This window comes from the organism of the source record quoted next, unplaced genomic scaffold (genome assembly GCF_019419815.1).
Source record: "Pyrus x bretschneideri cultivar Hongxiangsu unplaced genomic scaffold, Pyrus_bretschneideri_v1 Contig45, whole genome shotgun sequence".
In the NCBI taxonomy this organism is placed as follows: domain Eukaryota; kingdom Viridiplantae; phylum Streptophyta; class Magnoliopsida; order Rosales; family Rosaceae; genus Pyrus; species Pyrus x bretschneideri.
Window position 1 is genome coordinate 3478306 of NW_025999779.1, and position 12338 is coordinate 3490643.

The 12338-nt window shown below is 36.0% G+C and overlaps 1 protein-coding gene and 1 pseudogene across 2 annotated transcripts; one reads left to right on the plus strand and one right to left on the minus strand.

Annotated features, from left to right (window-relative positions):
* The first annotated feature begins 506 nt into the window (after nucleotides 1-506).
* On the plus strand, nucleotides 507-2657 carry LOC103933979 (protein MODIFIER OF SNC1 11). 2 transcript variants are annotated; one of them, XM_009343684.3, is made up of 6 exons: nucleotides 507-946; nucleotides 1338-1418; nucleotides 1526-1666; nucleotides 1827-1887; nucleotides 2008-2068; nucleotides 2216-2657. In XM_009343684.3, the coding sequence occupies exons 1-5, from the start codon at nucleotides 612-614 to the stop codon at nucleotides 2044-2046; spliced, it is 657 nt and encodes a 218-aa protein (XP_009341959.2). In that variant the 5' UTR covers nucleotides 507-611; the 3' UTR covers nucleotides 2047-2068; nucleotides 2216-2657. The 2 variants fall into 2 exon arrangements, with proteins under 2 accessions (XP_009341959.2, XP_009341964.2); XM_009343689.3 differs by having other exon boundaries at nucleotides 2011-2068.
* A 2260-nt stretch (nucleotides 2658-4917) lies between these two features.
* LOC103933964 lies at nucleotides 4918-7411 on the minus strand (annotated as a pseudogene).
* Nucleotides 7412-12338: the final 4927 nt, after the last annotated feature.

The window sequence follows — 12338 nt, forward strand, 5'->3', positions numbered from 1 at the left end:
AAACCCAAAAACAATAAATTATTATTATTTTTTTGAGTGAAACGATAGCATTAGTAAGTTAAATGTTAGATTAGACATTGACAGGGTTCGAACCTAAGTCGTTATGCAAAGATACAACACATTTTCATCACTATGGTAAAGGATCACTTGCACAATAAATAAATTAAATTTTTAATTTAACTTACAAAGGTCAATTGCCACCAATATACAAAGATAAATTTTTAATCTTAATTCAATAACACATTTAATTTTCTTAACATTATGCATAAATAAATAAAACAACCGTGTAATTCATGACAAAAAAAAAGAGAAAAGGAAAACCGGTAATTTCATAAATTTAGTTTTTGACTTTGACCAATCAAATTTACCACGCTGGGATATTTTTTATTTATTTTTGTTGCACCACGCCGACACGCGGGGCATAATAAACAGGCAAAATATCTTCCAAAAAAAAAAAAAAAAATAGGAGGCCAAATATCCCCCAAAAAATGACACGTTTCTTGTTTGCACATTCACTATTCGACTCTTCGCATTCACAACCTAACCTACACCCAAACACCTCTCTCTCTCTCTCTCTCTCTCTCTCTAACCTTCTTTGCCGCACTTCTCCAATGGCCACCGACACACAGAAGCCCAGCGATCCCATCACCGCCTTAGAAGCCCCTAAGAAAACCCTAGAACCCTCCGCGGCCCCACCCACGGCCACAATTCCGGATCGACCCGATAACCCGTCCGCTGACACTCCATCTGATCCACCTCCGTCGTCCGAGGTTGCCTCCAAAGAAAACGGGTCCAAGGCTGACTCTGAGGATCCCAAGACTGACTCTGCCACCGGTGACGCGGCTGCTCCGGCTACCGCCATTGAGAAGAAGTTGCGCCGTGCCGAGCGGTTTGGGATATCCGTGCAGCTCACAGAAAAAGAGAAGCGCAACTCTCGCGCTGAGAGGTAATTGGGATTTGTTCTTTTGGGTCAATTTCTAGGGTTAGGGTTGTTTTTACGCTTTCTGGTTTTGTTTATATTTGGTTAATTGAAAGAGTAGAAAATCACAGAATGCATAAATAGGCCCTTATAAGCAGTGTTAAATATTAGTTCATGATATTATAGATTGTGATTTTATTAATTAGGTTGCAAATTGTTCAATTACAATCTGATAAAACGAATTGAAGGATGATATACCAAAATTAAATCTAAATTAGGATCTTAACTTCACTAAATATAATTTATTTGTTTGAATTAGATGAGGATTGGACTTAATTTAGTTGTAGTGACAATACATTCGTATATTATCCCCTGAGAAGAATTGCGTTTCTAAAGAAGGTGTTTGATATTATGTCAGGTTTGGTACTGTTTCTACATCACACGGATCCGAAGCATCTAAGAAATCAGAGGACTTGAAGAGGAAGGCTAGAGCAGAGAGGTTTGCGTTCCTACATTACAGAATTCTTCAATTTGAATTTTAGCAAATGTCGGGTTATTTGTTTGTTTTGTGATAAAGATCGTCATTAGTTTCTTTCTTGTAATCAGGTTTGGGCTTCCTGGCCCTGCTGTGGTGGGTGATGAGGATGCAAAGAAGAAGGCTCGTCTTGCTCGGTTTGCTCCTAATGCCAAACCAGATGCTAAAACTGATCCTCAGGAAGAAGAAAAAAGAAAGGCGAGGGCTCTCAGGTATGCAGCACCGCAAGCTATTTATTCATTATTTTAATAGATCGTTAAATGTTTTAGTAGCTACTGAAGCCCTGATGGTTATATTTTCTTTATTTTCTCCGTTGAGGTTTCTTTTTTCAGTGTTTTAATTCTCATAAGACCATTTATATTATCTTTCTAGGTTTTCAAACACCTCGAAAGGTTCTCTTACTCAAGTGAATGATAAGGGTAATGTTGAGCAGGTAAAGAAGCTCTTGATTTAATTTTTTTTTTTTTTTAGAACATTTTGAATGACTTTTTTCCCCTTCTTCATTCTGCTTCTTGCAGCTGATTTTTGTATTGTTTTTTATTTTTTAAATTAGAAGGCAGCCATAGCAGGCAGCGCTGGTGGAGAGGTTTGAAGAGAAGTTTCATTTCTTAGTAGTAAGTTAAATTTATGAAATTTGGGAGATAGGTAGCCAGTTTTAATCTACTTTCGATTCTGCTCCTGTCTTGTTTGGCATACAAGTGTTTTATGATTTTGTTACTTGAGGTGCTTCAGTTTTTCTTATACTTATGTTTCTTTTGCAGGTATAGGATTCTAACATTTTGTCGTTCCCTCAGAGCCGTCCGTACCCATAGATATCTCTGATTGCATGGATTATCAGGTGGAGTATTTTTCCAATGGTCAATAGGTATCTTCGACAAGTTGCTGAACTCAATTTGGCAGTGTAGGGGAGTGTTATTTCATGCTTGGTTTGGGCTCCTTTCTCAAATTTCCTGGTGAGGCTTTCAATAATCAACAATTACCTACTTAGTGTTAACCTACCCTGCAATTTTACCAAGAATGTCAGAAATTCAGTATTTACAATCTAGGGAAATTTAGTACTAGAGGATGCTTTAGTGGCAACTTTTGGTTGGTCACTTATCCAACTGATGTATGACACAAAGATAATATCTTGTAATTGTTTAGCTTGCATAAGCATGATGCAGTGTTGAACAGCAGTAATATGAGTTTGGTTTGCTAAGTCTACACCTTCTGAGCTGTTAGTACCTGTGCTGATAACCAACTTCAACCATTAATGTGGGGTCTAGGTCTTAGTTTTCTAATCAATCGATCCTTGTAATATTAGTTATTGGTGGTCAAATTATAAACTTTTGATGCTGTGTTGAATGGTAAAAACATGTTAATTAAGAATCAAAAGAGTCGAGCTCATGCACAGTTGAAGATGGCTGCAATAATGGAGTTTCGTTAGGGTGCTAGATATCTAGTTTGTTACAGGACCTGCATAATTTTTTGACTTGTGTGCTAGCTTAAGTGAAGTGGGTTTTTTTTTTTTTTTTGGTTTTTTTTTGTTGTGGTGGTGGGGGGTGTGGGGCTTATTATTGACTATATTACATGACAACTCCTCTTCTCACCATCGTGGTTCCGATTATATTAGTTCATATTTCTTAATGCCACTGTGTCGGATCAGATTAGTTGAGGTGTATAGGCAAATCCTACCAAGTACTGCTGTCCAACACTGCCATGAAAAACATGTATAAGATGGATATAACTGACCTGAAGCTAACTTTTGCTAGATGGAAATCTTAATATGTATTAGTTATTCATATTTGCTGAACAGAGGATTTCTCGAGATTGTAGTGTTAGAATTTCTGATATTCTTGGTCGGTGATTTTGGGGCAAGTAAACAATTTGGAGGTGGTTGTTGGTTTTCTTAAGCCTTGCTGGGTGAGTTCTGCAATCTACAGGTAGGATACCAGGAACGGATTGAACTCGTTAATACTCCGTCAGTTATTGCTGTGTAATTTTTAAATTTTGCATAGGTAGGTTCCATTGGAAAAACATGTAGAAGCATCCACCTCATGTGGAAAATCATGTTTTGTATTAACTTAATTTTGAAGGGAATCATAAAATGTTAGTTTATATTCTTCGTCTTTTAAGTTGTCAAATTGCTAATTTATATCTCTGTTATTGTCGTGTTGATGGGTGCTTACTCCTGATGAGTTATTTTTCATCGGATATCTAGTCGGAGTTTTTTTATCTGATATCTAGTCGGAGTTCCGTATGTATAGTGATTTCTGCTCGCCCCTTTCTTCCACATGCACTCTCCTGTCATTGTTTCCGTCCCTAAACCGAACTTATAACCTGTGAAGTGTGAACAAATCAAAGGGCGGAAACGATGAGGGAGGGGTGTTCTGAAGGGGAAAAGAGGAGTGTCGAAATTCTTACCCGATTCACTGTTCCACCGGTGGTTGTGCATGTGAACAAGGGAAGCTGGTATTTCGAAAACGACAATTATAGTTTTAGGTGTAGTTTAATTATTGGGTTTTCTTTTTTTTTTTGTTTAAAAAAAAAAAAGACTAATGACATGCAAGTTAGATGCGAGTTAGTGCATGTTTGTCGGAAGAAGAACACGGTGGTAGATGACATTGCCAATTGGAGATATAATATGGCCCTTGGGTACTATTATTTTAAGAATTCTCCTAATTGGATTTGAACTCGATTATTTGATAGAGGCATTTTAGTCTTTTTATTGGCTACCATTGTGGTAATCATTTGGGTTAGGACTCGATCTTAGGACGTGTTGTGTGAAACATTGACTTGAAATTTATCGCCAATGTTTAAATTACCTTTATTAGTCTCAAAACTCAAATTTGCACTCTGATTTCATGGTTTGATTTTAGATGGTGCCGGAACCCTCCTTTGTTGCGGTGTTGTAATCCTTTCCAAATATTGTACGTTGCCCCCTGTTATTAATGAAATTGCTCTCAATAAAATACTTTTTCCGGTTCCTACGTCTGTCTAGATTTTTATTTGAAAATTCGAATCTGGTCTGTCTAGACTTTCATTTGGAAATACGAACCCATCTTGAGTGTAAATGTGAATGTTTTTAATGTCATGTCATTTGAGTTTTTTTGTGTTGAGAAATTTTTCATTATGACTACATGTTTTAATGGAAGTGATGAGAAATTTTATTTTTTAAGTTATTAACCTTTTAGCGCACATATCTCACTATTTGTATAATGACATATGATGTACCATCCATTGTACCCATCACAAAAAATATCTCCTTTGTGCGCGTTGGAAATCTGACAATTCAAAGTGTCAAATCAAAGTTACTAAAACACGTATTTTTTCGAATCCGACAAATAGTGTGTCAAATCTGAAGGCTGAAGTGCATACTGGGGTTCTAAATTTGTTATCTACCTTAGCATAACAATGAATATGATTACGTATAACCCCATGTAATTGGTTATTGGGTTTTAAAATCCGAGATGGGGAAGTATGATGCGAAGATTAGAAAGTTTTTTTTTTAGCGATATTCTAACTTAATCTAAACAACGGAACACAAATTTGAGCTTCGGTACAAAGTGGGGAATATACTACTCTTGCCTCACTTAGCTACGCTCAAATATGTAATCCGATGTTAAAACTATAGATTGCAATTTACAAGAAGGAACCGAGTTACAGAAATATTTTTGGTAAAAGCACTTGGTTGCCATTTCCCAAAACAGGATAGCATTATAGCAAAACGCCGATCTAGAAACTAGAAGCTGGGTTTTAATGAAAACTGAGACTTGCGGGGGGAGCTTCCATTTTTTAACAGGCTTGGATTTAGAAACAACACCACCACTGTGATGTCGTCGTGAAAATGTCGTCGTACTCCGGGCTCGATAATCCTCAAGTCTGTGTACCTCACTTCCCTTTTCTTGGCTGCTGCTTGTAGTGCAGCTTCAATCAGCTTCCTTGCTATTCCCTGCACAACAAAGTAGAAAATGTTCACCATTAAGCTCATCTTGCAAGTGATGATACAGTGGAATCTAGTCCTTTTTCTGCTTTTTTTGTTTTCTTTCGATTTTTACTCTCGGTTTCTTCTTCTGCACTTTTCTCATTGTTTCGGTCCTTTAATTGTTCTTTGAAAAGAGGAGTGTGAAAATCACTTTCAGAAAAAGTGTGCAGAAAAAGTGTTATACAGATGGTGGAATATGACCTTGCGGGGGTAATTGTTGACAATGTCGACGGCGTCATGGTTGCTAAGATGCTCCCACAGACCATCAGAAGCAAATATGAGAAACTGATCTTCCGGTCGGAGTTTAATTACTGATACTTCTGGTTCCGGGATTAGAATTGGCTTGAGAAAAGGTTCAGGTAGCCTATATTTTAGAGGTAGAGGCTCTCTGTTGAACTCTGCGTTCTTTAAGTACGCGTCACCAATTGATCTCGAAACCTGCAAAGTAAGGATTTACTTTCAGTACTTGAGCTCAAATCTCATGGACGACAATTTTGTTGGATAAAAAAGGAAAGACGGGTACCTGAATGAGGCCCTTCACGCGCCAAACTTGGTGCCTTAAAACGACAATCTTTGAATCGTGCGGATGCAACGACCGCAGCTCCTCTCTCACTGATTCTATGCTTGCATTGTGCTCTGCAGATAATTGAATAGCCGTGACTTCTTTAGTTTCCCTTTCTAGTTTTCCTAGAACCACTCTAGAGTCCCCAACATTTGCTGTGTAAAGCAGTCCATTGCATATTATCCCCACCAAACAACATGTTCCTGTTAGATGCAATTTGTGGCTTGCTTTGCCACTGCTTCTTCACCACCGATAGAAAACTCTCCTCCGTTGCCAAGTACGCCTTCTTGATCACGTTTTCCGACATGCATCGATGCTCAGCTGCAATCCCTGCTTTTCCAATTAGTGTTAGAAACCGGTTAGTGATTTTAATGTTCATCTTTTAGCCTCTACAAGCGCAAAAAAAATACTAAAATATTCAGTTTGGAGTGCAGACGGCTAAAAGATGGCTCATGAGGGAAATTAAAAAAGAGGAACACTTTGAACATACTTTTTAGATTGCGGAAGAGATTTTCATTGACATATCTTGAAGCTTCAGGCCCTCCATGTCCATCATAAACTCCAACGAAAGTTCCCAGACCAGATTTTGTTCCACATAAAGGACCGGATTCGAGCTGGCTTTGATCCTCGATAACAGAATTGGCCTGAACGGCAGCCATTGAGAATTTTCCCCAAGCATGCTGCCCAAAGTCGTTGTACCACAACAAACCATCAACCTGGCCGCTGGTTTCCCCACCACGTCGAGGTCCATCATCCACTGCAGATGGCCTCCAACATGACCTAACCATTTTTCCAAGCAACCACTTTATAACACACAACAAAACTTTTGTATCATATCATTGTCCAATCGAGCCGGCAATAAAAAAATTGACCAAATCGATATCGAGAGGAACGAGAGCAAGAATCAGACTTAACCCCAGCTCAAGTTTCTGTTTATGTTCCAAACCTGAAACCCCATTCTCAAGATTCTTATACCCTTCAAAACCAACCATTCATATGAACAAAAATTTAAGAAAAATGCCAAAGGGGTATGGGGGGCTAAGGTCAAGTCACAAATGTGTCTTGGGACCAGAAGGCAAATAGTTTAAATGTTTGTTCAGAGAATATGGAGGCCTGCTGGTTCTGTGTATCTTGAATTAGGGTTAAATACTTCCGGTTTTTCGATATGTGCCATTGTTGAGGAGCAAACTTAGCTGTAAAAGCACATACAGATATGGAAATTGCAGAGGTTGGTCTGAAATCAGAGTGATCAGAGGGAGCACTAGATAAGAAAAGGGTTTGGAGTTTTTTGACAGGAGATCTTCAAATTGTGGTCAGATGAGATGTAAGATGGGAAATAATAAGATATTTTGTGATACAAAGCTCTGACATGGTTTTTCTTCTTGTTTTTTATGTTTATTTTGGGTTTGTAAGAGACCTTCCAATTCCATGGTGGAGGTTTTCAGTTCTGTGTGACCTTTATTAGTAAGTAACCCAAAATTTTAGGCAACATTTTGGGCAATGAAGATAGTTAAACTTTAAGGTAAACTGTGAATACGCGTAAATAATTACCATAAATTTAAACGCGTTTGGTATTTTTATTTGGGGTTATTTCTAGTTTAGTCGAAGCACCTAACTTTTAAGTAGTTATTTGTGACCTTCGCCCTAGTGGATCTTGCACTCTCATGAGGCTGAATAAATCCAATTATCCAAGCTCTATCTTTTTCAGTAACAGATCGGTTTTTACCAATCAAACCTAACAATTAAGGACTCATTTGGAAATAATTTTAAAATGACTGAAATCGCTTTTAAAGAAAATGTTTTTAGGTTCAAAACTTTCATTTTTACTAAGAATTGGTTCCAAAAACACTTTCAAACATTTTAAAATGCACTTCCAAATGAGCTCAAAGAGTCATGGTCTAATTTCAAACACAATCATCGTTAATGAGTTAAGCATGCAATGATTTCAAACCAGGCCATGCTTAATCTATTTTATCACTAGTTGATTTAGACGTGATTAAAGCATTGTACTTTCTCTTATGCATTCAAGTTCAAATCTCTCTTCTCAAATTTAAATTAAATTAATATAGTGCTCGAATAAAAAATACCCTTTCACTATAGTTCTTCTCCAACTTCTAATTCTAATCTCTCTTCTAAGGGGAGAGATTGAATATTTTATAATTGATAAAAGTTGCTGTGTATTATGGGGTCAGTTGACTTGAATTGATGTGTATATGTTTCTTGATGGGTGGTTCTTGGTTGGCAGTTTTCATAGATGTAATGAGAGAAGAAAAGAAAACTCAGTGGCCCATGATCCCATGCTCTAGCTAGGTTGGCACATCAAAGATGAAACAAATTTTTCAATGTTTTTGAAACACGGGATAATATAGTATGTGTTATTATATAAGTAATAAGATACTTGTGTTAAAAAATTAATAACTTGAATAATAAAACTTTATTTCACTTGTATAATTACTCGTGATGTACTACTTTTGTTCTGAACACAATGAAAAATTCTCCAAATATGATGCATATGCGCCCTTTTTGTGGATGGGGAGGCCCCTAAATACATGCATATAGAGGTTCTAGTAATTCAAAAGGCCAAGTTTTCATTTTTTTTTTTAAAAGAAAATATTTTAAATTACTTATATTACAAATGATATAACTAAGTTGAGTTAATTTGTATGGGAGACGCACTAAGGTGAAGAAAAAAAAATCCTTATTCATCATGCCAATCACCATGTGAACTATAAAATTATGATCAACTAATTCAACTTACGGATGCTCTAAACAGGGTAAGTATAAGTTTTACATTTTGTCCAATGCATCAAACTATAATAAAACCATCAAAACTATAAAAACTAAACATTTGTACATATACAAAAAAGTGAGAAGGCGAAGTTGAATGCAATGTATGCGTGCATATCCGAATTTTTGTTGCATGTTCTCAATCTCAAGCAAAAAGAATGGATCCGTTTTCTTTGGCATCACGAGAAGATGATTAAAGCCCAAGGTATGACAAATTTTTCAGTGTCTGGTGCATCAAGTGTCCTATGATTAAGTGCTTGAAATTTTTTTTTTTAAGTATCCAACCATTTGTATTATGATACTTGATTGATCCAACAGTATTTCCGACACCCTTAAAATCTCTCATTTATAATCTACAAAATATAATTTAAATAGATGATCACTTTGACATCACTGTTATCTTTAGTGTCGACCACCATAGATAAAGCTGCGGCCTAACTTACCACTATGGTTGCCGTCCAGTAATGGCTGGGTCTACCCATTTCGAGTTTTGTTACAATAATTTCATAATATCACAAATCTGGTTCAACATACGTGGTAAAAAAGCCCAAATGCTTAGCACCTATCATCTGATTGAAAGATTAAGTCACGTTTTATATTAACTTTAATTTATCAGAGTAGGTGGAGTTTGGCCATTGGTTACTTTCTGTGGACTAATAAGATCACTTCCAATGGAAAATGTCAAATTTTATTTTTATAGTTTTTATTTTTATTTTTAAAAAGTGAGACAACTGGTAATAAGTTACGATTATTCACTCTTCCTGGCTTAGAGAGGCTATAAGGAATTTCACACTGCTCGTGACCGCAGTCAAGTAAACTCACCAACTCAGAATATTAAAACCAAGACCTTCCATTTTTTTATATTTATTTTTATAGTTGATGTGGCAAAATAACATTTTGTAAACTATTCCAACCAAGATTTTAAATTAAAATGTCTTTTAGCTATTAAAAAAAACCAAGTGCATCAGAATTTAATAATCAAATAATCAACAAGTGGAGAAAAAAAAATGTGGGGCCAACGTTAAAATAAAAAAAATAAAAAATTGACGTTGCTTTGAAGCCAGAAAATCTTCTTCTTTTTTTTTTTATTTTTTAATTTTTTTTAATTTTTAATTTTAATTTTAATTTTTATAAAATAGTCCACCTAAAATTTCTATCAAGATTACATGCGGCGGCGGGTTATGTTCTAAAAAATTTGTGATGGTCAGGTTGTGGGAGCGGGAGCCTTCAAATAATCAACATTACATTTGGTAAGGCAACGGGCCTGAAAGAAGGGCTTAAGTTTGTTCAGTCCAAGGGCTTCCAAAAGCTTTTATTTTTATTTTTATTTTTAAACAAACGATATTATCTACACTAAAAAGAAGATGTTAGCTTAGCTAATGGGCTAACAGAGTAATGTGGTTTAAATTTGTATTTGACAATAATCAAACCTAAGACATTTCACTCATAAGTGAAGAATACTACTACTAGACCGTAGTATTAAGTGGATTGATCAGTTTCCTAATTAAGGGATGCTTATTACTTTCATCTCGTTCCTCTAGTTTATGTATTAAATCTCCCTTGTATTCAAAGAATTGAAATCTCATCACTCAATATTTTCTCTCAATAGATTAAGGGGAATTGTATAGACTTTGGGTTTGAAAACGACTACATATGATTGAACCCAGGTTCGTTTTCTCTTGTTTTTTTTTTTTTTTTTCTTTTCCGCTGATGATCCATTTTTCTGCAAACACAAAAAACTTCTCCTTTATTTTTCAAAGAATTGTGCTAACTAGGATAGGAAAATCCATGAGAATGGAGAATATATTGCTATAGCATTATCCCTCAAAGCTTAGTCAAATGATACTGACATCGGCTCTGACGAGGGAGGGGTGAATTCTCAAGTGGAGGAGGACTCAGTTGGGTGATTGGAGTCTCTTTTTACTTTTATTTATCTTTATAATAGATTTTCAATTTTTATGTAATTATGAAAGCATTAAAAGGTAAATTATAACTAAGAAATCATAATAAATCTTACTACATGTCATATTTTGATTGAATTGTATTGTCATTAGCCCAGTGACACATTGAGCCCCGCACAAAAATGAGAGAACGAGACCTGAAGGTGGAAATATAAAACAAAAACTAAATAGAAAACTTGCTACAATTTATTTTCATTTTTAAATTTGTCACTTTGTAACTCTTCCGTGTACATTGGTCCAGTTTCCACCACTCTTTCTATCTTTGGCCGTCCCTCTTTTATCCTTTGTATTCCCCTTTTTTCTCAACAAAAGAAAAGAAAAAAAAAACCAAACACGAAAATTAAGTGGCGAATTGTTTTAGCATATAGGGTGTTACTCTTCAATTCGTTGTATTTTGTATACAAATATTTTCTCTTTCTAGTATTCTAGCTTAAAGTAATAATATCGTTTATAATAAAAGATTAAACATGAAATATTTATTAAACGGGCTCTTATATTCTTGTTTATAGAAAATCAGAAGTTTACACTTTATATTATTACTAGCTTTGTGCAAGTTTGTGCCTTTTTATTTTTAGGGAGTTTTAACGAAAAACCCGCGATACTGTTCACTTTAACGAAAAACCACATTTTTACGCTAAAAAGTCAAACCTGGTACTATTCACTTTACCCTTTATTTTGTCATTATCGTTAAAACTCAAAGTTTTCAAGCCATTTTCATTAGTTTTCCTTTTTTTTAAGGGAATCTTAACAAAACACTCATGGTACTATTCACTTTTAACGTTAAGGATATTTTTACCTTGAAAAGTCACTCATGGTATTGTGATAGCCTGCCCCGAATTATTTGTAACGTTAGTGTGAAAAGACGATTTTACCCCTGTACGTTAATTAGCGTTGTAGGGTGTTTGTTTTGTTTTTGGTTGGTGGGCTACCATCTGGACCACACACTCACACACACCCATCTTTTTTTTTCCTATGACTCTCTTTCTCGGATTTCTTCCATTCCTTTGCAAGTGTACGGACAAACTTCAAAGCCAACTTTCCACGCACAGATCGAAGGTTTGAAGGTTGGTTTTGGACTCCTAGCAAGCCCAAGAACTCATCCATACCATTTTTAGAACTTGAAACCCTCGAAAACCCTAGAACCCAGTTTTCGTGCACTGTTCATGCACTCGTGATTGCAAAGGTTTCATCGAGTTTTGAGGTTATAGGGAGTTTTAGAACCTTCTCACGAAGCTCGGGGAACAAGTTTGAAGGCTTTTGGACGTTGGGATAGCGAGTTCTAAGGTTGGCCAGATTTTGTGGACTTTCTTCGACGAGATTCCAGCGTTTTTGGTGCTTCAAAGTGGTATAAACTTCTTCTCCTTGTCTTAAGCTTCATTTTGACATAAATTTCATGGAATTTGGTTGAGAAATGAAGAAGATATGAAGTTTTGAAAATTTTTCCAGTTTCTGGTGACGCAGACGGCAATCAGCGGCGGCTCCGGCAATGATCACCGGAGAAGACAAAGAATATTCCGTCAACTCTGACGGAATATTCCTAACGGCATTTAACGGTATATTTCATTCTTGGACGGAATATTCCCTAACGCCGTTAAGGTCTCCGTCAGTGT